This window comes from Phyllobates terribilis, unplaced genomic scaffold, assembly GCF_046119375.1.
Source record: "Phyllobates terribilis strain yellow unplaced genomic scaffold, ASM4611937v1 Scaffold_1__5_contigs__length_1240528914, whole genome shotgun sequence".
Lineage (NCBI taxonomy): Eukaryota > Metazoa > Chordata > Amphibia > Anura > Dendrobatidae > Phyllobates > Phyllobates terribilis.
This window is the reverse complement of record NW_027362761.1, coordinates 406465336-406490856: the sequence shown is the minus strand read 5'-3', so window position 1 is coordinate 406490856 and position 25521 is coordinate 406465336. Positions and strand designations below refer to the sequence as shown.

Here is a 25521-nt window from a genome sequence, read left to right as displayed (position 1 = left end):
GTGCTCCTTCCCTTCCTCTGTCGTGTGCTCCGATAGTAGTTTGTCACATATGGGGAATTAGCGTACTCCGGTGAAATTGTTCAACATATTTTGGGGTCCATTTTCTCCGGTTACCCTTATGGAAATGGAAAAAAATTGGGCTAAAACAACATTTTAGGAAAATGCTTTCATTACTGCAAAGCACCTTAAGATTTAACAAAATTCCTAATTGTGGTTTTGAATACGTTGAAATGTTCAGTTTTGTTTAGGGGTTTTCTTCCCAGTTTGGAAGCCCCCTCATGTCATCCATATGCTTTAATTGGTTATACAGGTGCATCTCACTAAATTAGAATATCATCAAAAAGTTAATTTATTTCAGTTCTTCAATACAAAAAGTGAAACCCATATATTATATAGAGTCATTACAAACAGAGTTATCTATTTCAAGTGTTTATTTCTGTTAATGTTGATGATTATGGCTTACAGCCAATGAAAACACAAAAGTCATTATCTCAGTAAATTAGAATACTTTCTAACAGCTTGAAAAATTATTTTAAAATCCGAAATGTTGGCCTACTGAAATGTATGTTCAGTAAATGCACTCAATACTTGGTCGGGGTTCCTTTTGCATCAATTACTGCATCAATGCGGCGTGGCATGGAGGCGATCAGCCTGTGGCTCTGCTGAGGTGTTATGGAAGCCCAGGTTGCTTTGATAGCAGCCTACAGCTCGTCTGCATTGTTGGGTCTGGTGTCTCTCATCTTCCTCTTGACAATACCCCATAGATTCTCTATGGGATTAAGGTCAGGTGAGTTTGCTGGCCAATCAAGCACAGCGACACTGTTGTTTTTACACCAGGTATTGGTACTTTTGGCAGTGTGGACAGGTGCCAAGTCCTGCTGGAGAATGCAATTTCCATCTCCATAAAGCTTGTCAGCAGAGGGAAGCATGAAGTGCTCTAAAATTTCCTGGTAGACGGCTGCACTGACTTTGATCTTGATAAAACACAGTGGACCTACACCAGCAGATGACATGGCTCCTCAAACCATCACCGATTGTAGAAACTTCACATTAGACCTCAAGCAGCTTGGATTGTGTGCCTCTCCACTCTTCCTCCAGACTTTGGGACCTTGATTTCCAAATGAAAATTGGAACTCTGGGACCTTGTGGAGTGTGTCAATGACTGCCTTCTGGACATCTGTCAAGTCAGCAGTGTTCCCCATGATTGTGGAGCCTACTGAAACAGTCTAAGGGACCTTTTTAAACACTTGGGAAGCCTTTGCAAGTGTTTTTTGTTAATTATTCTAATTTACTGAGATAATGACTTTTGTGTTTTCATTGACTGACTGTAAGCCATAATCTTCAACAGTAACAGAAATAAACACTTGAAATAGATCACTCTGTTTGTAATGACTCTATATATGAGTTTCACTTTTTGTATTGAAGAACTGAAATAAATTTTTGATATTCTAATTTAGTGAGATGCACCTGTATCTATGGATATCAATAGGACATCCACTTTTTCCTATCACGCATGACAGCACCCACAGCTTGCGTGGATCCGCCCTTCAAGGGCAGAAAACCTACAGAATAAAAGGACGTAGCCTTTCCAACGCATCAGTTGGTTTCCTGTCCTTTAAATTTTAACATAATAAGATTTGTTCACTAATTATCCAATTAATTATTAGTAAAGCATATCTAATGAAAAGTTGCAAGCAAGGAAGCTAGTTGCAATGAATTATTATCTCTGTGACAATAGGACTGCACAGCTAGGATCCTGTTAATGTTCTTTTCCCCTCCTTCATACGGCAAACTTAATTCCTAATGCTGCTACCACAGAGCCGCACAATAAGGGAGCAGAACACCAGACAGATATAAAATATTCAGCTTTTCTGCAGAGACCAGGCAGACTGTAAATAGAATCTGGATTCTCTTGTGGACCTTTGCTTTGTGTATTTCCCCATTGTCATTGTAGGTTTTATTATTAGAAGAATACAGTAATGGTTGGTGTTTCTTTCTTGCTTTACATGTATATTGCTGCGAGCGTATTGAATAAACTCCATTTCTGATTTCAGATGTGAATTATTTCAGGGTTCGAGGGTAAAGTCTCGAAATATGTAACAATATTACTTTGTGAATGGGTATTAAAAAATGACAAGTCATTGGGTTTTAAAAATCAGTTTTGCTTAAAGAAATATTATTTTGTTGTACAGTATCATCTTTTAATTGTATATCCTCATTGTACTAATGCTTTAGTTAAGTCTAAATTCAGAACTTTATGTAGTGTTTTTTGTACATATGAATCAAATGTTAAGGTCCGCACTGTTCCTTTCGGATTAAGTTATAGAAAGCGTGCTCCCCACAGAGGCATTACTTCCAGTGCTCATACTCTGTATTGTGCTGCATAATAAATACTCCCCATACTGAGAAGACTGAATTATGAATTCTAGATCAAGGTTTATGCACATAAATGTTACGATGGCATATTTGCATGCTTCTTAATGAGCACCTTTCCTACATGAACAATTTTCGGTAAAAGAAAAAAAAGACAACAGTACTAAAAGTAAATTATTAGGACAAAATGTACATGCAATTGGAAAGTACAGCGGCATAACTTTGTGGTGTAAGGAGGGGTCACCAGGATTGCCAACATACTATTAAATTTTTCACGAACGGCCCAAAATTCACAGATGTCCTCACATTTTTTGACATACAATGGGAAGAATAAATATTTGATACACTGCCAATTTTTCCAAGTTTTCCCACCTACAAAGAATGGAGAGGCGTTTCATTTTTATTCAGCTATGAGAGACAGAATCTAAAAATAAAAACCAGAAAATTGCTTTGTATGATTTTTAAATAATTAAATTGCATGTTATTGCATGAAATTAGTATTTGATCACCTACCAATCAGCAAGAATTCTGGCTCTCACAGACCTGTTAGTTTTTCTTTATGAAGCCTACTCTGCACTCATTACCTGTATTAATTGTACCCGTTTGAACTCTTTACCTGTATAAAAGTCACCTGTCCATACACTCAATCAATCACATTCCAACCTCTACACCATGGCCAAGACCAAAAAGCTATCTAAGGACATCGGGGACAAAATTGTAGACCTGCACAAGGCTGGGATGGGCTTCAGGACAACAGGCGAGCAGCTTGGTGAGAAGCCAACAACTGTTGGCACAGTGATTAGAAAATGGAAGAAACACAAGATGACTGTCAATCTTCCGTGATCTGGGGCTCCATGCAAGATCTCGCCTCGTGTGGTAAGAATTCTGAGAAAGTTCAGGAATCAGCCCAAAACTACATGGGAGGACCTGGTCAGTGACATGAAGAGAGCTGGGACCACAGTCTCAAACTTTACCGTTAATAACACACTACGTCGTTATGGGTTAAAATCCTGAAGGACACGTAAGGTCCTTCTGCTCTCGCCAGCACATGTCCAGGCCCGTTTGTAGTACACCAATGACAATCTGGATGATCCAGAGGAGGCATCGAGAAGGTCATGTGGTCAGATGAGGCAAAAATATAACTTTTTGGTATCAACTCCACTTGCCATGTTTGGAGGAAGAAGGATGAGTACAATATCAAGAACACTGTCCCAACTGTGAAGCCTGGTGAGGGAAACTTCATGCTTTGGGGGTGTTTTTCTGCAAAGGGGACAGGAAGACTGCACCGTATTGAAGGGAAGATGGATGGGGTCATGTATCGTGAGATTTTGGCCAACAACCTCCTTCCCTCAGTAAGAGCATTGAAGATCGGTCATGGCTGGGTCTTCCAGCATGACAATGACCCAAAGCACGCAGCAAGGGCAACTAAGGAGTGGCTCAGAAAACGGTAATTAGTCTTACCGGTAATTGTATTTCCAGGAGTCCATCCTGACAGCACCATGGAGGAAGTCCTTCTTATCCTTACAGGGACAGGAAACACAGAGAGGTTAAAAGCCCTCCCCTCCCTCCACCCCTCAGTGTTATTTCTAAGTACCACACCAGGATGGTTGCAGCAAACAAAAAATTTTTTATTACAATACTATATAACAATGTTACTTCACACTGTATATTACATGAAAGGGAGGGAACTAACTGTGCTGTCAGGATGAACTCCTGGAAATACAATTTACCGGTAAGACTAATTACCGTTTTCCAGGACGTCCCCCTGACAGCGCCATGGAGAATACCAAAGTATTGATTTTAGGGTGGGACCACTGCATGGAGAACTTTCCTACCAAACGCCATTCTCTGACTGGCTACCACATCTAGCTTGTAATGTCTAGAAAATGTACTTAGGTTAGACCAAGTTGCGGCCGTACAAATCTGCTCCACCGAGGCCCCCCCTCTCTCTGCCCAAGAATTGGCCATTGATCGAGTCGAATGAGCCCTCAATTCAACAGGAGGACACTTTCCTTCTGCCACATAAGCTAGACCTATTGTAGACTTAATCCACCTGGCAATTGTCTTTTTTGACTTTTTTTTTTACCTTTATTTCTACCCCCAAATTAGACAAATAAGTTATGATCCTTTCTCCAACCCTGGGTGGCCTCTAAATAAGTGATGACTGCTTGTCTAACATCCAGGGAATGGAAGAAGACTTCCTTTTGATTTTTAGGATTTTGGCAGAAGGATGGAAGTACCACTTCCTGATTTATATTATGGGTAGAAGCAACCTTGGGTAAAAAGGATGGATCGAATCTAAGAACTATTTTATCCTCATAAATCTGTAAGTACGGGTCCTTTGTGGATCAGGCCTGTATCTCCCCCACCCTTTTAGCTGTTGTAATTGCTACCAGGAAAGCTGTCTTAAAGGTTTGCCTATAGTCAAGTCCTTGGACTGCTCCTATGGATGTTTACAAAGAGCATTAAGTACAAGATTGTTTTCCCAGGGGGCAACAGATCTCTTAACCCATGGTCTCAATCTCTGAACCACCTTGGAAAACCTAGCTATCCAAGGATTCGCTGCCAATTGCGTATCAAAGAATACGCTCAGGGCAGAGACCTGGACTCTTAGAGTACTTGGTTTTAAACCCCTGTTAAACCCGGCCTGCAAAAATCCAAAATCTTAGGGATAATTGGGTTAGAAACATCGATAGCTGAATCTCCCCATTCTGAGCAGAATTTTTTCCAAATTTTACTATATATGGACGAGGTCACCGGTTTACGACTGGCCTGTAGGGTTGTTATTACCTGATCAGAAAGTCCCTTGGACTTCAAGATCTACCTTTCAGTATCCATGCCGTAAGATGCAATCTGTCTACTTCCTGGTAGAACACAGGACCCTGATGGAGAAGGTCCTTCCTCAAGGGAAGCTGGACAGGGTCTTCTAGTGCCATCTTTGCCAATAGAGGAAACCATCTCCTCTTCGGCCAAAAGGGTACTACCAGTATTATCCTTGCCTGGTCTCCCTGCACTTTCCTTAGTACCCTCGGTATCAGAGCTAACGGAGGGAATGCATACAACAGGCCCCTGTTCCATTGCTGGGATCGGGCATCTATTTCTTCCGGATTGTCTAGCGGATTAAGGGAATAGAATCTCCTGACCTTGGTATTTTCTCTGCTTGCGAAGGAGTCTATTTCTGGAGAACCCCAACGATGCGTAAGGTCGAGGAAGACCTGCATATTCAGTTCCCACTCTGTGGGACATATACTTCGTCTGCCCAGGAAGTCTGCTATCTGATTCTGAGCCCCTGCTAAGTGTACAGCTGTTATAGATAGGGCTATTCTTTCTATCCAAAGAAACATCTTTGTAGAAAGGCTCTGCAGTAAGGGGTGTCTTGGGAGTCCCTGATGTCGCAGAAAAGCCACCGCTGTTGTGTTGTCTGACAAGACTTTTATATGTCTTCCCAGAAATAATGGTCTGTTATGGCGGAGAACTTCCCACACGGCTCGTAATTCCCGATAATTTGAGGACCTTGCACGAATTTCTGGGGACCAGGTTCCCTGAAAGAGCTTCCCCTCTACGTGGACGCCCCTCCCTGACTGACTGGCGTCAGTTGTAATTACTATGGCTGGAGAGGGGATCCAAGCTACTTCCACCTGGAGGTTTTTTGGAAGCGTCCACCATACTAGGGACCTTCTTACCACTCTGGAAAGGGGCATTACTTTGTCCAAGGATATCTGCCGCCTGTCCCAGGTCAACAGAACAGCTCTTTGTAGATGTCGGGCATGAAACTGGCTCCATCTGACACATGGAATGCTGGCAGTCATCAGTCCCAGGATCTTCATTGCGCTTCTGATGGAGCAATGATTCCTTGGAAACTGAATAATCTCTCTCCTCAGTGACCTCTGCTTTTCTACAGGTAGAAATGAGGTTCTTAGGCAAGAATCCAGAGTAACTCCCAGAAAGTTTTTTCTTTCCCCAGGATCTAGGTCTGATTTGTCCCAATTTATCAGCCAACCCAATTCTTGGAGGGTGGAAATGGATATCCTTACATGGTCTAGAAGCTCCTGACGAGACCCCCCCACCAAAAGGAAATCGTCGAGGTAAGGGACTATGATTCTCAAACATCTTAAATGGGCTACTACTTCTGTTATCAGCTTTGTAAACACCCGAGTGGCTGAGGCTAGACCAAAGGGGAGACATCTGAATTGAAAATGGTGGATCTGATTTCCCACTTTTATAGCAAATCTCAAAAATTTTTGATCGATGGGATGGATGGGGACATGGTAATACGCTTTCTGGAGGTCTAAGGTACACATCACGGCCCCTCTGTCTATCAGGGGCATAGTAGACCAAACTGACTCCATCTTGAATCGTTTGTATCTCACCCAGTGGTTTAACAGTTTTAGGTTTGTTATTATACTGGTTTTCCCTGAGGGTTTCCTGATGGAAAAGAGTCTTGAGTAGTGTCCCTGGAACCTCTCTACCCGGGGAACCGGACTTATGGCCCCTCTTTTTAAGAGTTTCTGTACTTCCAACCACATGGGTGAAGTACCAGACACTGGCTGGGGATTGGTGAGAATAAACATCTCCAGGGGTAACTGAGCAAATTCGATTTTGTATCCTGAGGATACGGTCTTTAGAATCCAAGGATTCTGTGATATTTTTTGCCAGCCTCTGAAGAACGACATTAGACGTCCCCCAACGCGTATGGCGTCATTGCTTCCTCGAACCGGATGCTGAACTAAAGGGGGGCCCTCTGCCCCTTTTCCCCTTGGGGTAACTCCATCTCCCGGACTTTCCTTTACCCTTATAATCTGGCTTATGTGAGGGGCGGGCTCTCCGAAAGGGCTGGTACCTCTGAGGCTTATCCTCGGGAAACCCTTTGTTTTTATCAGACGCTTTTTCTAAGATGTCGTCTAATACTGGCCCAAATACCCTATCCCCCGAAAAAGGAATGGAGCATAATTTATTCTTTGACTGGTTATCCCCAGACCAGGTTTTCAACCAGTTAGCAAGTCTAGTTGCATTAGATAAGGCGCTGTTTCTGACTGCAAATCTAACGGACTCTGCCCTAGCGTCAGCCATGGCTTTCCCAAATCCTCCATCATGTAGTCTCCAGCACAGCAGGGAAGCCAGACACAAGCAAGCGCTTTTATACTTACCTGTCTGATGTCTTCCCTTCCTTTTGCGTTCCACGCCGACTGCCGCTTTCAAATTTCGCGCTCTGCCTCGAACCCACTCCCATGACGTCACCGGAAGTGCGCACACACGTGGCCGGAACCAGGTGCGGAGGCAGGTGCCGGAGCCGAGAGCCCTCGTCGGAGGGAAGCGGCTCCTGGGTCAGGAGCAGCGCTGCACTGACCAGGCTGAGGAACCCCGCTTTCAGGGGGTGTCAGCCGCAGGCTGCTTCACAGGAGGAAGGAGAAGTTCTGAGCCACCCGATCCCCTGAGGCCGCATGCAGGTACGCACTTCTGCGCACCACACCTCTCCATTCCTTTCCTCACAGGGACAGGAAAAACACTGAGGGGTGGAGGGAAGGGAGGGCTTTTAACCCCTCTGTGTTTCCTGTCCCTGTAAGGATAAGAAGGACGTCCTCCATGGTGCTATCAGGGGGACATCCTGGAAAGAAGCATTTCAAGGTCCTCTAGTGGCCTGGCCAGTCTCCAGACCTGAACCCAATAGAAAATCTTTGGAGGGAGCTGAAACTCAATGTTGCCCAGCGACCGCCCGAAACCTGAAAGATCTGGAGAAGATCTGTATGGAGGAGTGGGCCAAAATCCCTGCTGCAGTGCGTTCAAACTTGGTCAAGAACTACAGGAAAAGCCTGACCTCTGTAATTGCAAACAAAAGTTTCAGTACCAAATATTAAATTCTGTTTTTCTATTGTATCAAATACTTATTTCATGCAATAAAATGAAAATGAATTATGTAAAAATCATACAATGTGATTTTTTTCTGTATGTTTTGGGGATTCTGTCTCTCACAATCCAAATTACAGACCTCTCCAATCTTTGTAGGTGAAAAAACGTGCAAAATCGGCAGTGTATCAAATACTTTTTTTCCCTACTGTGTGTGTGTTTATATGTATGTACACTGCTCAAAAAAATAAAGGGAACACTCAAATAACACATCCTAGATCTGAATGAATGAAATATTCTCATTGAATACTTTGTTCTGTACAAAGTTGAATGTGCTGACAACAAAATCACACAAAAATCATCAATGGAAATCAAATTTATTAACCAATGGAGGCCTGGATTTGGAGTCACCCCCAAAATTAAATTGGAAAAACACACTACAGGCTGATCCAACTTTGATGTATTGTCCTTAAAACAAATCAAAATGAGGCTCAGTATTGTGTGTGGCCTCCACGTGCCTGTATGACCTCCCTACAATGCCTGGGCATGCTCCTGATGAGGTTGCGGATGGTCTCCTATGGGATCTCCTCCCAGACCTGAACTAAAGCATCCGCCAACTCCTGGACAGTCTGTGGTGCAACGTGACGTTGGTGAATGGAGGGATACATGATGTCCCAGATGTACTCAATCGGATTCAGGTCTGGGGAACTGGTGGGCCAGTCCATAGCTTCAATGCCTTGATCTTGCAGGAACTGCTGACATACTCCAGCCACATGAGGTCTGGCATTGTCCTGCATTAGGAGGAACCCAGGGCCAACCGCACCAGCATATGGTCTCACAGGGGGTCTGAGGATCTCATCTCGGTACCTAATGGCAGTCAGGCTGCCTCTGGCGAGCACATGGAGGGCTGTGCGGCCCTCCAAAGAAATACCACCCCACACCATTACTGACCCACTGCCAAACCGGTCATTCTGAAGGATGTTGCAGGCTGCAGATCGCTCTCAACGGCGTCTCCAGACTCTGTCACGTCTTTTAAATGTGCTCAGTGTGAACCTGCTTTCATCTGTGAAGAGCACAGGGCGCCATTGGCGACTTTGCCAATCCCGGTGTTCTGTGGCAAATGCCAAGCGTCCTGCATGGTGTTGGGCTGTGAGCACAACCCCCATCTGTGGACGCTGGGCCCTCATACCACCCTCATAGAGTCGGTTTCTAACCGTTTGTGCAGACACATGCACATTTGTTGCCTGCTGGAGGTCATTTTGCAGTGTTCTAGCAGTGCTCCTCCTGTTCCTCCTTGCACAAAGGTTGAGGTAGCAGTCCTGCTGCTGGGTTGTTGCCCTTCTACAGCCCCCTCCACGTCTCCTGGTGTACTGGCCTGTCTCCTTGTAGCACCTCCAGCCTCTGGACACTACGCTGACAGACACAGCAAACCTTCTTGCCACAGCTCGCATTGATGTGCCATCCTGGAGGAGATCCCACAGGAGACCATCCGCAACCTCCGGAGCATGCCCAGGCATTGTAGGGAGGTCATACTGGCACGTGGAGGCCACACACAATACTGAGCCTCATTTTGACTTGTTTTAAGGACATTACATCAAAGTTGGATCAGCCTGTAGTGTGTTTTTCCACTTTAATTTTGGGGGTGACTCCAAATCCAGGCCTCCATTGGTTAATAAATTTGATTTCCATTGATGATTTTTGTGTGATTTTGTTGTCAGCACATTCAACTATGTACAGAACAAAGTATTCAATGAGAATATTTCATTCATTCAGATCTAGGATGTGTTATTTGACTGTTCCCTTTATTTTTTTGAGCAGTGTATATATGTGTATGTGTTATTAAAGAGAAGCAAAATTTTAATACATTTTTAGAATTCTTAGACCACGTGTATCAAAAACCCCAAAATGCCTGGCCTTGCACAGGTTAATGTATTAATGTAAAAAAGAAATTTATGACTATTTACCAACAATTATATACTTTTTTACAGTCAAATTCGACAACCAATGAATTGTGCAGATTGTAAGAGATGAATGCCTATAGCACCGACACAAATATGAACATCAGCAGCATTTACAGTGACTTGTCTAATGCTTCCCATTCTGCACAAGCTCCACAATCATGGACACAAGTAATGCCAAATGTTCTGTGAATCAAGCCTAATGGTGTAGATGCAATTCTGCTATTGAACTTTCAATATCCCATTCTACAGATGTGTAATTATTTGCGGTTGTAAACTGGGTAATACTGTAATTAGCTGAATGAGTGTAAATATCTTCAGTATATCGCGGTTCTGCAGGTAGTGTTATACGAGACGTCTGCTTTCCATTTCAAATTATGTATTCCCTCTGGGTATATGCAGAACTTAATTTATCAGTTCATGGCCCAAAATTGACCCATTTGCAAGAAATACGCTCCAGCAGGTTTTATTTTCTTGACAAAGAGAATAGCGAAATTTATTTTCCCAACACATCGTGATTTTATGGGCAAATGAGCAATGATTCCCTAATTAAACTTAAACATGTAGTCTTTATTTAAATAGTTTATCTACTCAAGAATGTTATTTTTGCATCTTAAAATTGCGTGCCAAAGTTGTTTCAGATAATTGTCTTTCCATCTGTTATTAATACACCAGTGAATGCTGCTGTTTCCAGGTTATAAAAACATAAAGCATTCTTAGAAATCCATATCCGCTTCATGAGCTTAGAAAAGGGGCCACTTTACTTCCTGGCTCAATTTTCTGGTTACTGCTTCATTTATCTGAGTAAATTGGGTAGTAAAAATGTATAATGTGTCGCTTTGTGTTTTACAACAAGGTTGATGTTTGAAGCAGTGCCATAACCTATTAGCCTGATGCCATTGGAGGTATCCTGGGTGAAAGGTATTGCAAGTGCTGCCTGATAATTAAATGCACGTAGAACATTTCTGTTCTTTGATCTCCAAACGTTGGAAGACATTTGTATATATCAACTATTTGATTTTTTTTTCTTCCCATTTAACTACAATAAACTCCAAACATTACCTGGCCGTCAGCTGTAATAATCAGCTGACATGTGCCCGGTTCCTCGGCGCCGGAGCCTTCACTGAACCGGGGATTACAGCCTGTGCGTACTAATACGGCACAGGCTGTAAAGTGGTTAATCTCTCTACGACATGCACCGTACATGTACTGCGCAAGTCGGAAGTGGGTGTATGGAGTGTGGTCATGGGTTGAACCCACCCCAAGGGTGGGCTGTGTATTACAGCCAGGACCTGCGTCTAAAAATCTCGGGTGGCGCGATTGTTAACCTGTTATATGTCGCTGTCAAACTCTGACAGTGGCATTAACAACACACTGCAAACAATTCATCTTTATTGCTATGGGTACGGGCCCCAACCCGTCGCCAAACTCATCCCAAAGGTGCTCTATAAGGGTATAAATAAGTTGATTGACTTGGTCATTGCAACAGGCAAACATTTTTCTTTGCTAACCAATTTTTGACTAAATGGAAGGTGTGCTTGGGATCATTGTCTTGCTGGAATTTCCATCCCCTGCCTACTTTGGTTTTACCATGTGGCAGCATTACATTCTCCAGTATATCCTTGTACATGGTAGCATTCATATTTCCATCAATTCTATGCAGAGGGCCAATGGCAGAAGCAGAAAAGCAGCCCCATATTTCACTGTAGGTGTTTGGTCCCTTACATCATTGCGTTTTCCAATTGGGCGGTATATATGGTGCTTGCCATCACTACCAAACAGACTGAACTTGTATTCATCCCACCACAACACCTTAGACCAATCTGTCTCTCTCCATTGGATGTGTTCTTTGGCAAACTCAAGTCGGACATTCCGGTTCGTTGCAGAGATGAAAGGCTTCTTGACTGGATCTCATGCATTCAACCCTATTGCTCTTGGCTGTCGCGCCACAGTTTGGTGACTCACTTTAACCCCATATTCTTCATTCATTTTGTGCGAAATCTGTACAGCACTTTTATGTACATCTAACTTTTTCTTAATAATGTGATCAACTCTGGAGGAAGTTTTCCGTGGTCGTCCACTTCTAGGTCAGCTAGACCAGAAGTGGACAGTGTCAGCTGTTCTATAACCTTCTTTTTCTTTCTTTAATATATGTGACACTTCACTCTGAGAATAGTTTAATTCCATAGCTACCTCTTTTTGGCTTTTGCCTGACTTCATTCTCAGAATAATAAGCTTCCTGACATCTGGTGATAAATTTGGTTTTGTCTTTGCCATGTTTTAGCCTAAAAACACACACACAAAATAAATTTTAGGCAAAATTTGACTACCCATGACGAAATATACAAAACGTTTGGCCCAGCAAATGTTGAAAACTAACACATAAAGGGATAAAACAATGTCAAACACAATTTTCGTCCTTATAGCTGACAGACATTTGCTTTCGGTTTACTAAAATCACCAGGAAAATAGCATCACAACAATCAGACAGAAGTAATCACACTTTAAAAAAAGAATGCAAAACTTTTGGTCGCCACTGTAAAAATGAACCTGATTGGTAAACACCATAAGCGGAAAAAATGAAGGAACGCAATAATTATGTTTTTGATTGCGACAATACCACAAAAAACAAGCGATGATCAGAAAGTCATATGTATTCCAAAATGGTATTAATAAAAGCCTTGTCTCACACCGCAAAAAATAAGCCATCACACAACTCCATTGACCAAAAAATGAAAACTTTACGGACTAGGAAAATGGCTACGCAACCCGCCAAACACAGCACTAAGAACAGGGAACCAAACCCTTTTAAAATTCCTATTCATACTCTGTGGTATGTGTGAACCAGGCCTTTACATCTATGGGCTATAGGCTTAAATAATATTAACACATTTAACAAAAATATCATTTTACATATGTTAGTGGTTTTCATGATTTGAAAAGTTTCAAGCTCCAGTAATCAATCCTTAATTTTCAGTACCCTTGATTTGCAGTTTGCAGCCTTCTCCTAATTTTAGACTTTTCTCTTGTGGATGTCTCACTACCAGTAACACATGTGAGGCCTTTGAGTTCAGAATACTCCCGTCTTCACTAGTCCTCGCAAGTTCATTCATGGACTGATTTCTCCTTTAACAGACAATTGAGGATCTCTTCTGTCTTGTACTGACAGACACTGGTGTTGAGGACTGCGATTTTATGCTCACCTTGCAGTTTTCTTCCAGCGTTTGTGTGATCTATCCCTCCCACCTACCCATAAGCTGCATTGTGTGTTCCTCAATATCTAGACAAAAGAATGTAAAGCGGTGTACTTAGAGACTGGGATCACCACAAAATATAATAACGTAATTTTATTAGACAAAAAAGATGAACAGGAACAATTTTAAAACATTTAAAAAGCAACACATTCTATAACAATTTAATTCCAACAGGTGAGTCCATAATAGGGCAAAACACCCCTCCTCCAAAAACCACAGACCATATAATATAAATAGTGACCACAAAGATGTATCAAAGGCAGGTCACATAGAGTAGAAACAAGCCATAATGCAAGAGAATTTGCAAGCCATAGATGAGGTCACATGAACATGGTGGAAAAAGAGCAAATGCAGCCAGGAGGAATACCTGAAATGAAGTAAGGTCAATAGGTGTTTAGGAGTTGGAGACCCCACGCGTATCGCCACCTCTAGTGTGGCTTCATCAGGGAGGGAGACTCAAAAGGAGGTTCACAGGTTCATCATTTATATACAAAGATATTACAAATTTAATTAATTAAGTAAGGTTACCACATGCAGGGATGAAGCATAGGGACGGCGTCATAGGAAGTGAGCAGCAGCCTAGAGGGTATCGATGCGCATGCGCCACAAAATTAGCCTATCAGAGGGCACTTGACAAACACAATAGACTAGAAGAGTATTATTGGCCATGCTCGGTGGAAAAGGGCCAATCAGACACGACGTATCAAAATGTATGAAGACGGCGTTGTATAGAGTATCCGGCAGCGCTAATAATATCAGTGCTCTTGTGCGGCGTGGGAAGCATATCAGGAGGCAAGTACCAAATAATGTTAGCAAGTCAATATACAGACTTTTAAAATTTTAGACTTTTCTCTTGTGGATGTCTCACTACCAGTAACACATGTGAGGCCTTTGAGTTCAGAATACTCCTGTCTTCACTAGTCCTCGCAAGTTCATTCATGGACTGATTTCTCCTTTAACAGACAATTGAGGATCTCTTCTGTCTTGTACTGACAGACACTGGTGTTGAGGACTGTGATTTTGTGCTCACCTTGCAGTTTTCTTCCAGCGTTTGTATGATCTATCCCTCTCACCTACCCATAAGCTGCATTGTGTGTTCCTCAATTTCTACAGCCTGTGTAATCTCTCCCTGCCACCTATCCATAAGCTGCGTTGTGTGTGTTCCTGAATATCTACAGCCTGTGTAATCTCCCCCTGCCACCTATCCATAAGCTGCGTTGTGTGTGTTCCTGAATATCTACAGCCTGTGTAATCTCCCCCTGCCACCTATCCATAAGCTGCGTTGTGTGTGTTCCTGAATATCTACAGCTTGTGTAATCTCCCCCTGCCACCTATCCATAAGCTGCGTTGTGTGTGTGTTCCTGAATATCTACAGCCTGTGTAATCTCCCTCTGCCACCTATCCATAAGCTGCGTTGTGTGTGTGTTCCTGAATATCTACAGCCTGTGTAATCTCCCCCTGCCACCTATCCATAAGCTGCATAGGGTGTGGGTTCCTCAATATCTACAGCCTGTGTGATCTCCCCCGGCCACCTATCCATAAGCTGCATAGGGTGTGTGTTCCTCAATATCTACAGCCTGTGTGATCTCCCCCGGCCACCTATCCATAAGCTGCATAGGGTGTGTGTTCCTGAATATCTACAGCTTGTGTAATCTCCCCCTGCCACCTATCCATAAGCTGCGTTGTGTGTGTGTTCCTGAATATCTACAGCCTGTGTAATCTCCCTCTGCCACCTATCCATAAGCTGCGTTGTGTGTGTTCCTGAATATCTACAGCTTGTGTAATCTCCCCCTGCCACCTATCCATAAGCTGCGTTGTGTGTGTTCCTGAATATCTACAGCTTGTGTAATCTCCCCCTGCCACCTATCCATAAGCTGCGTTGTGTGTGTGTTCCTGAATATCTACAGCCTGTGTAATCTCCCTCTGCCACCTATCCATAAGCTGCGTTGTGTGTGTGTTCCTGAATATCTACAGCCTGTGTAATCTCCCCCTGCCACCTATCCATAAACTGCATAGGGTGTGGGTTCCTCAATATCTGCAGCCTGTGTGATCTCCCCCGGCCACCTATCCATAAGCTGCATAGGGTGTGTGTTCCTCAATATCTACAGCCTGTGTGATTTCCACCTGCCACCTATCCATAAGCTGCATAGGGTGTGGGTTCCTCAATATCTACAGCCTGTGTAATCTCCCCCGGCCACCTATCCATAAGCTGCGTTGTGTGTGTGTGTTCCTCAATATATACAGCCTGTGTGATCTGCCCTTTCTGAAGACAAGAAATCTACCCTGTCTTCACACTCTGATCTTCCATCTTTCTTCCCCCTTCCTGATATTTTCTTTTTTCTTTTAGACTACTGTAATACCAGCACTTTTTTGCATCCATATTACAGACACAACCCTTGGCCTGTCGAGAGTTAATCAGAACCACAGTAACAGCACCATAGACTTCTATTGGGCTCTAACTTTGCTTCTGATGAACTTTGGGAGGTCTGCGTGTTGCTTCCATAGTACAGGCACAAAAAACTCTCTGTGGCAGCTGTCAAGCAAAGAGAGACCGTAAGGAAGAAGCAGAGACCTCTGACACCGCCAGGAGAAGTGTGGTGTTAGATCTGTCAGAAGTAGTAGGCAGCTAGCAAAAGAGAGAATTACACGGACGCAACAGCAGCAATAGTAGAACACTTTTAAAGAAGACTATTAAGAAAAATGGTTAACTTTATTTAATAAAATTGCACAGTATCACTTTGCATTCTTCATTCCTTCATCCATTTTCAGCCCCTGTAATATGTAGTTTTCAGCCTGATCCTACTTTCATATTTTTCTATTATGAGTGTTTCTCCCTGTAATATAGGCTGGATGTGAGCTCTGTTTTCATTGGCATTCATGTATCTGGCCAGCTCCAAAACTGTGCTTTTGTCTCTGTGTTTTACTCCTTTTTTATAGTTCTTTTTCTGTTTTCTCTGAAATATCATCCCCTGTCCATCTGTGTATAACCCCCTCTCATCCGAGAGAATCGGGCTGATTATTCAAATGACACTCTGATCAAACTCTGACTACAGTGTCAGCATAGTGTCATTCGATTCTCTCGGATGAGGGAATCGGAGCACACTGTGAGAAGAAGATGGAGAATGAAATATCTCCATCGTCTCCATTCTGTCAGTCAGTATAAATCAGACTGCACTCAGATGTCATCCGAGTGCAGTCTGATGATTTCCACCATGCATTGACTGTGATCCCATGCTGTGCTATCTCTTTTGCGTCCTCCTCTGCCCAGGAGCTGTAGTATGATCAGACCATGTTCCTGTACGGTCAGATACAGCCTTTGCACGGGACATAGCAGGGGCACATTTATGAGATTATCTCAGCACAGGAACATTTTTTTTAAAACACATCCAATTGTGGAAGTTCTTAATCCAAGATCTATTGATTAAAATGTACTTTGTTCTTGGGAAAACCTCTTTAACTGGAGAATGATTCTTCCTCGAGTGAAATCGTTAGATGTTCTATCCTGACAACTATTAGAGCTATCATATCTGTTTTTAAGATTATGATTACCTACTTAGGGCTTCTGGTGAGAGCAGGACTCCAGAGAACACATTTTCCTGCATTGACACAGGCTCAGAAAACCTCTTGGTATCACAGCATACACTAACCAGTCTAGATTATTGCTTATTTTATTGCAATAGACAAGAAGTTGATAGATTGTTCTTGTACTTATTTTTCCAGAGAACGGTGTACGGATCACACAAAGAGTTATCATATTGAGAATATTGAAAGCTAAGAAATAAGTGGATATTGAAATTCATTCTTGAATGAAGCCCTTCATTAATGTACAGAGTTACAGTGTTTATATTATGTTTAGGATATATGTCATCTGTAATATAAATCCTGTCAGAAGTTTACTTTTTATTTTCTTTAACCAGCCCTGGCATACGTAAAACATTTTCAGGCACATCCATTTTCCCTCTAAGTATCGGGGTCATAATCATTTATTTCTCGCAGTAAAACTCACTGTGCTCTGTCATATTTTTGCAGCTGCCCTCTGAGTTTCTTGAAAAATCCATTTATTTGTTTTTCTATTTTTCATGTTCTAATGTGTATTGCAATCTCTTGTCTGACCATTAAAAAGAAGAGAAATCTCTCTAGGGAAGCTGACATGACAAGGAAGGCTCTTACTGTATTTTCTGTGAATACTGCGAAATTAAAGGGAAGTATAGCAGACGTGCTACTTGCCTTAGATAAGGCTTAATATATTACTTGGTCCAAAATGAATCAATTTTGTACAGAACTAGGAGGACTTCTGCTTGCAACTGAAAGGTTTAATAGTATTTTTCTCCTTTTGCTTTTACCTATATTTTCTGAACTTTACTGATCCTTAATTTTTCTTTACTTTAGGAAACTGCAAACCCACCCAGTCGCCCCCCAGATGCTGTTGCGAGTGATGTCACCTCTGTAGATCAGGTAAATTTATATTATGTGCGTTGATTGTGCCATTTCCTCTCAGTCTTGTAGTAAAATCCATTTTATAAAGTGTCAATTGAATTGTTTTGTGTTTTTTTTTTTTTTTTTTTTTACATAGATTTTACATACATTTTTTTTCTTTTTAATGAACCATCCACTTGCACAGTTAGCAAAAATGTGAAGTTCTCATGAAGATGCTAAAACTCTTGGGATTCCATATGAAAACAAGACAGCATTTTATGGCAGCCGTTCAGAGATTTCATTTTTTATTTTGCAACATGTAGTTGTGAAATGATAGCCCCACGTCCTGTTTGGTTACCTTTTGTCATTGCCTTACTCTGTAAATGAATTTTTGTCTTTAGATATGTTTACTGTCGTATCAAACTTCAAACCAGGGCTGTGGAGTCAGTAAGCCAAACCTCCGACTCCTCAATTTCCCTGACTTCCGACTCCACAGCCCGGCCTTACTACTGAGCGTGTACATAAAGTGCAGCACAGATTCATCTCAACTAAAAGACCAGATCCTTAGATCAGGAACAGAACAGACATTTATAGGACATTTCATAACATTCCCAAATTCTTATGAAAACCTAAACAGCATACCACATCCTAGATATCACTGAATGAAATATTCCAGTTGCAGATCTTTATTCATTACATAGTGGAATGCGTTGAGAACAATAAACCATAAAAAAAATAAAACATAAAAATGATCAATGTAAATCACAATTAATATCCCATGGAGGTCTGGATTTGTAATAATACTCAAAATCTAAGTGGAAAATCAAATTACAGGCTGATCCAACTTCAGTGGTAATGCCTTAAGACAAGGAAATGATACACAGTGGTGTGTGTAGCCTCCATGTGCCTGTATGACCTCCCTACAATGCCTGGGCATGCTCCTGATGAGTTGGCGGATGTTCTTCTGAGGGGGATCTCCTCCCAGACCTGGATTAAAGCATCAGCAACTCCTGGACAGTCTGTGGTGCAACGTGACGTTGGTGGATGGAGTGAGAGATGATGTTCCAGATGTTTTCATTTGGATTCAGGTCTGGGGAATAGGCAGGCCAGTCAAAAGCATCAATGCCTTCATCATGCATGAACTGCTGGCACACGTCAGCCACACGAGGCCTAGCATCATAAGGAACCCAGGGCTCACTGCACCTGCATATGGTCTCACAATGAGGATCTCATCCTGGTACCTAATGGCAGTCAGGGTACCTCTGGCTAGCACATGGAGGACTGTGCGGCCCTCCGAAGAAATGCCTCTCCACACCTTTACTGGTCCACTGCCAAACCAGTCGTTCTGGTGGATGTTGCAGGCAGCAGAACATTCTCCATGGTCTCTCCAGACTCTATCACGTCTGCCACATGTGCTCAGTGTGAACCTCCTCTCATCCGTGAAGAGCACAGGGCGCCAATGTGGAATCTGCCAATCTTGGTGTTTTCTGGCAAATGGCAATCGCCCTGCTTGGTGTTGGGCCGTAAGGCTGTGTCTGACAGTTTGAGTAGACACATGGATGTTAGTGGCCTGCTGGAGGTCATTTTGCTGGGCCACAGCTCCTCCTGTTCCTCCTTGCATAAAGGAGGAGGTAGAGGTTCTGCTGCTGGGTTGTTGCCCTCTTACAGCCCCCTCCACATCTCCTGGTGTACTGGCCTGTCTCCTGGTATCTGCTCCATGCTCTGGACACTGTGCTGACAGACACAGCTACTCTTCTTGCCACAGCTTGCATTGATGTGCCATCCTGGATGAGCTGCACTACCTGAGCAACTTCTGTGGCTTGCAGACCCCACCTTAGGCTACTGTACCTCTAGGAGTGAGAGCAATGACAAAATTCAAAAGTGACCAAAACAGCAGCCAAAAAGGATGAAAACAGAGAAATGGTCTGTGGTCACCACCTGCAGAACCACTCCTTTATAGGGATGGTCTTGCCAATTGCCTATCATTTTTACTGGTTGTCTGTTCCATTTGCACAACAGCAGGAGAAATTAATTCACAATCAGTGTTGCTTCATAACTGGACAGATTAATTTCACAGAAGTGTGATTGACTTGGAGTTACATTGTGTTGTTTAAGTGTTCCCTTTATTTTTTTGATCAGTGTACAAACTCCTTGCAGATGTTGTCCTTGGTGGGATTTGAACCCAGGACTTCAGAGCTGCAAGGCTGCAGTGCTAACAACGGAGCCATCCTGAATGCTAAGTATGCTGGTTTTTGCACTCCCACCGATCTGATATTAATGACCTTTCATAAGGAATAGTCACAAATATCCTGTGATCAAAAAAAGTAATTTTATACTGATTCCAGTTTCCCAAGTTAGCTGGACACTGTCAAATCTGTGCGGACAGTGCCAGACTATTTACAGGGAGATCCTGTTTTTTCTCTCCGTTGCCAGGAATCATAGCTGAGGAATTACACAGTATAGGTGATCCAACTTTATTTCATGGTGAATACAAGCTACCGGACTGACTTAAAGGCAGTCCTTGGTACTACAAACCTGGAAAAAATTATGGAATCACCGGGCTCAGAGGATGTTCATTCAGTTGTTTAATGTTGTTGAAAAAAAGCAGATCACAGACATGGCACAAAACTAAAGTCATTTCAAATGGCAACTTTAGGGCTTTAAGAAACACTAAAAGAAATCAAGATAAAAAATGTGGTACTCAGTAAGGGTAATTTTTTTCAGACCAAGCAGAGGGAAAAAATTTTGGAATCACTCAATTCTGAGGAAAAAAATATGGAATCATGAAAAACAAACACACAAAAGAACACTCCAATACATCACTAGTATTTTGTTGCACCACCTCTGGCTTTAATAACAGCTTGCAGTCTCTGAGGCATGGACTTAATGAGTGACAACCAGTACCCTTCATCAATCTGGCTCCTGCTTTGCAGGTTGGAGCCTGGTCATGGACCATTTTCTTCAACTTCCACCAAAGATTTTCAATTGGATTGAGATCCGGACTATTTGCAGGCCATGACATTGACCTTATGTGTCGTCTTTCAAGGAATTTTTTCACAGTTTTTGCTCTATGGCAGGATGCATTATCCTCTTGAAAAATTATGTCATCATCCCCAAACATCCTTTCAGTTGATGGGATAAGAAAACTGTCCAAAATATCAATGTAAACTTGGGTATTTATTGAAGATGTAATGACAGCCATCTCCCCAGTGCCTTTACCTGACATGCAGCCCCATATCATTAATGACTGTGGAAATTTGCATGTTCTCTTCATGCAGTCATCTTTATAAATCTCATTGGAACGGCACCAAACAAAAGTTCAAGCATCATCACCTTGCCCAATGCAGATTCGTGATTCATCACTGAATATGACTTTCATCCAGTCATCCACAGTCCACAATTGCTTTTCCTTAGCCCATTGTAACCTTGTTTTTTTTCTGTTTAGGTGTTAATGATGGCTTTTGTTTAGCTTTTCTGTATGTAAATCCCATTTCCTTTAGGCGGTTTCTTACAGTTCGGTCACAGACATTGACACCAGTTTCCTCCCATTCGTTCCTCATTTGTTTTGTTGTGCATTTCCTGTTTTGGAGACATATTGCTTTAAGTTTCCGGTCTTGACGCTTTGATGTCTTCCTTGGTCTACCAGTATGTTTGCCTTTAACAACCTTCCCATGTTGTTTGTATTTGGTCCAGATTTTAGACACAGCTGACTGTGAACAACCAGCATATTTTGCAACATTGCGTGATGACTTACCTTCTTTTAAGAGTTTGATAATCTTCTCCTTTGTTTCAATTGACATCTCTCGTGTTGGAGCCATGATTCATGTCAGGCCACTTGGTGCAATAGCTCTCCAAGGTGTGATCACTCCTTTTTAGATGCAGACTAACGAGCAGATCTAATTTGATGCAGGTGTTAGTTTTGGAAATGAAAATTCACAGGGTGATTCCATATTTTTTTTCCCTCTGCTTGGTCTGAAAAAAATTACCCTTACTGAGTACCACATTTTTTATCTTGATTTCTTTTAGTGTTTCTTAAAGCCCTAAAGTTGCCATTTGAAATGACTTTAGTTTTGTGCCATGTCTGTGATCTGCTTTTTTTCAACAACATTAAACAACTGAATGAACATCCTCCGAGCCCGGTGATTCCATAATTTTTGCCAGGGGTTGTACTATGGGGCTCTTGGTGAAGAGAACCCAGTGCTGAAACTGTTCTGCTTCCACTCAGAAGAGCCTTAGCATTTTCCTGTAGACAAAAATAATGGGGGCTTAATCCATAGAGATTTTTACAGCTCACTTTGCGGTCAATAGTAGTTGTCTACATTTACATACAGAGTGTCCCCTACAGATCTCTGCCATTATCAATTTTTAACATTTACCTTGTGAAGGGAAGCAGCAGGTTTTGAACTGTGTAAGAGAGATTTTTGAAAGTTGTCTAGTGGAAACTGATGATGATGATGATGGATTATGATTTATTATTTATTATTATTATTATTGAGCGTCATGATAGTGAGGGACCTGCTCTGCTGTTTCTAACAATAGAGTTGTGTAAATTTGGTATGCCATCAATCATACCAAGTGCTACTTAGTAAAGTACTGAAACAGGTTTGCCCTGGCATAGTATAAGCCACAGTGGTGTATAGCACCCCAATAAATCTATTACATACTGTACAAGGGAGAGATGCTGCCTGATTGATTGCACTTTGAAAGAGAAACTTTGTTATTTCTGATCTTTTACAACATTCAGATGAATGTAATGTAAAGGTTTTTTTCGGACATTGACATTTGATAACCTATCCATGGGCTAGGTCAACAATAGCAGATTGGTTAGGGTTTGACACCCAGCACCTCCACCGGTCAGCTGTTTTCTATTGCAGAGTCCAGCTGTAAATGCTTTGAACAGAGTCGCCAAGTACAGCTACATTCAAAGTGTGACAGCAGTTGCCGGCTACATCACAAGAGAATCATGCTGCTTGAACCACGGGCAGCATGAATCGGACACTGGCTGCGTTATTGTAGTCGTGTATATTTTACCCTGAAACATTATGGCGTTTCAGACATATAGTTTGAAAAGCCGGCCAGAGCCTGTGCATCTCAGAGGGGGTAGTCCAGTAGACAGATCCCCAGGAATATAAAAGCCCAGCTACTGGGAGGAAATTAACTTTATTCCTCCCAGCAGCCTTGTGCTTTCAGTCATGGAGGCATGGCTTCAGTCACCACTCTGTGCACAGTGATCAGCGGCTGTAACCTCTCCCCCAGCACTGACTGACAGCCGGCTCTGCATCTTTTTTCACATGACAGATTCCCTTTGAAATATCTACAGATATTTAAAAATACCCCAGATGGGTATATTTTAACCAAACACACCCCATAAAGCTTTTCTTTCACCGATTGAGTGTCACCACATTTGTAATTTGTTGTGAGTCTTTTTGCAGCTCCGCAGTGTAAAGTACAAGTAATTAGAGAATAATTACTGCAGGATTCAGCGAGGACAGCTTATGTGTAACTCACAAACTGATGTTACGACGGTGTCATTTTCATTCTGCTAGTAAGCTTGAGGCGTTATTCTTGAGAAACATTTATAAAATATCTCACGTTTTGTGATGAAAAGTCACAAATCCAATTTCAGTAGTTAAATACTTGAACATCTTACCAGATGAGTTCCTTACGACAGAACTGTCATTAATCACAACACCATTGAGCGAAGACGTAGAAATGACTACTATTTCTTTTTATAATATTCCTAGGGTTTTGTTTTTCTTTTTTTTTAACAAACCAGGCACCGCAAGTATAAAACATATGGGAAATTGAAGGAGACCTATCATCAGGTCCTCTGTTACCTTTTATTGGCGTTTTATTGAAGACATACTGCAATCAGCAGCCGCTCTCCCTGTAGAGCATCCACCATAACTAATGGCTCATGAACCCAGAAATAGGTCTTCCTAATATCTTGTCAAATACATGCTTGTTATGCTGGAGCGCAGGCTTCCTCTCTGCAGTGGAAAAAGCTGCTTCTCCAGGACCGTATAATATGGTTCAGATGTCGGTGTCTGTCCAGGGAGAGCAGGGATTTGTTGGACTCCATGATGTAGGGAAAAAAATTCCCTCTAGTAACCTGTTATATTAAAAGTAGAAAAACCTTCTTGAAAATGTCACTTTTTATTGTTGATTTTTATTTTGCCTTAAATAAATACACGGATAGTTTTATTTGCGGAGCACTGCTGCCTCCATACAATGTGAATAGAATGTAACTGTAGAAGTGTTTAGAAAATATGTATAAATTGATTGCTTAATGTTAATGAAGACCTATCTTTGTTAAAGCTTGTGTCCTTTTAAAGGTATGTCGTCTCCAACATTCATACCAAAGTCAGCATAGGATCTTTTGGAGAACTTTATAGTTTAAATATCTGATGCATGCTTTTAGAGAAAACATTGTTTGTACAGATGATATTTACAGAGTACAGTGGGCAGAGCTGTGGGGTCTAAAGTAGGGATGAGCGGACCTGTGGAAGTTCAGGTTCTGGTACCAGACCCAAACTTTATTCAAAAGTTCGGTTCGGGTACCAGAACTGTACCCAAACCACATTGAAAATAATGGAGTTCCGAACTTTTGAGCTAAAAAAATATATATTTTTCTCTCCTCTCGTTCTCTCCCCCCTCTCGTTCTCTCCCCCCTCTCGTTCTCTCCCCCCTCTCGTTCTCTCCCCCTCTCGTTCTCTCCCCTCTCGTTCTCTCCCCCCTCTCGTTCTCTCCCCCCTCTCGTTCCCCCCCCCTCGTTCTCCCCCCCCTCTCGTTCCCCCCCCTCTCGTTCTTCCCCCCTCCCTCTCGTTCCCCCCCCCCCACTCTCATTCTCCCCCCTCCCACCCCCCTCTTTCTCTCTCCCCCCCCCCCCCCCTCCTCTTTCTCTTCGGGGAAAGTCTGTTTTCTGTATTTAGCACCAGACAATAATTGTCCGGTATGAACGTCGAACTTGTGAGTTCTAGTTCGCTCAATTCCTTAGTTAGAGCCTTTGCAAAACTCTGTATACCCCCTCTGGTTGCAAGGCTTCCTACAAGGCAAGGGGGAATCCCTTTATCAATCGTTATCAAATTTACTAATAGCCCAGATAAAAACCCTTCTGCTTTCATAATTTAAGTTCCTTCATGGCTCTGTGGTTTCCACCTTGTGGGACCTTACCCTTACATATCCTCCTCCTCCTCCTCCTCCTCCTCCTCTCTCCTCTCTCCTCTCTCCTCTCTCCTCTCTCCTCTCTCCTCTCTCCTCTCTCCTCTCTCCTCCTCCTCCTCCTCCTCTCCCTCCTCCCTCTCCTCCTCCTCTCTCCTCCTCCTCTCTCCTCCTCCTCTCTCCTCCCTCCTCTCTCCTCCTCCTCTCTCCTCTCTCCTCCCTCTCTCTCCTCCCTCCTCTCCTCCTCCCTCCTCTCTCCTCCCTCCTCTCTCCTCCTCCTCTCTCCTCCCTCCTCTCTCTCCCTCCTCTCTCCTCCCTCCTCTCTCCTCCTCCTCTCTCCTCCTCCTCTCTCCTCCCTCCTCTCTCCTCCTCCTCTCTCCTCCTCCTCTCTCCTCCTCCTCTCTCCTCCTCCTCCTCCTCCTCCTCTCTCCTCCTCCTCTCCTCCTCCTCCTCCTCCTCCTCTCTCCTCCTCCTCTCTCCTCCTCCTCTCTCCTCTCTCCTCCTCCTCTCTCCTC

At 42.7% G+C, this 25521-nt stretch overlaps 1 protein-coding gene across 2 annotated transcripts in view; it reads left to right on the top strand.

Annotated features, from left to right (window-relative positions):
• HSD17B4 (hydroxysteroid 17-beta dehydrogenase 4) overlaps nucleotides 1-25521 on the top strand; it is a 370026-nt gene that overhangs the window by 235802 nt on the left and 108703 nt on the right. For both annotated transcript variants that reach the window (XM_073676923.1, XM_073676920.1), the window contains exon 17: nucleotides 17819-17884. In XM_073676923.1, coding sequence (XP_073533024.1) covers nucleotides 17819-17884 — 66 coding nt within the window. The remainder of the gene's footprint in view (nucleotides 1-17818; nucleotides 17885-25521) is intronic.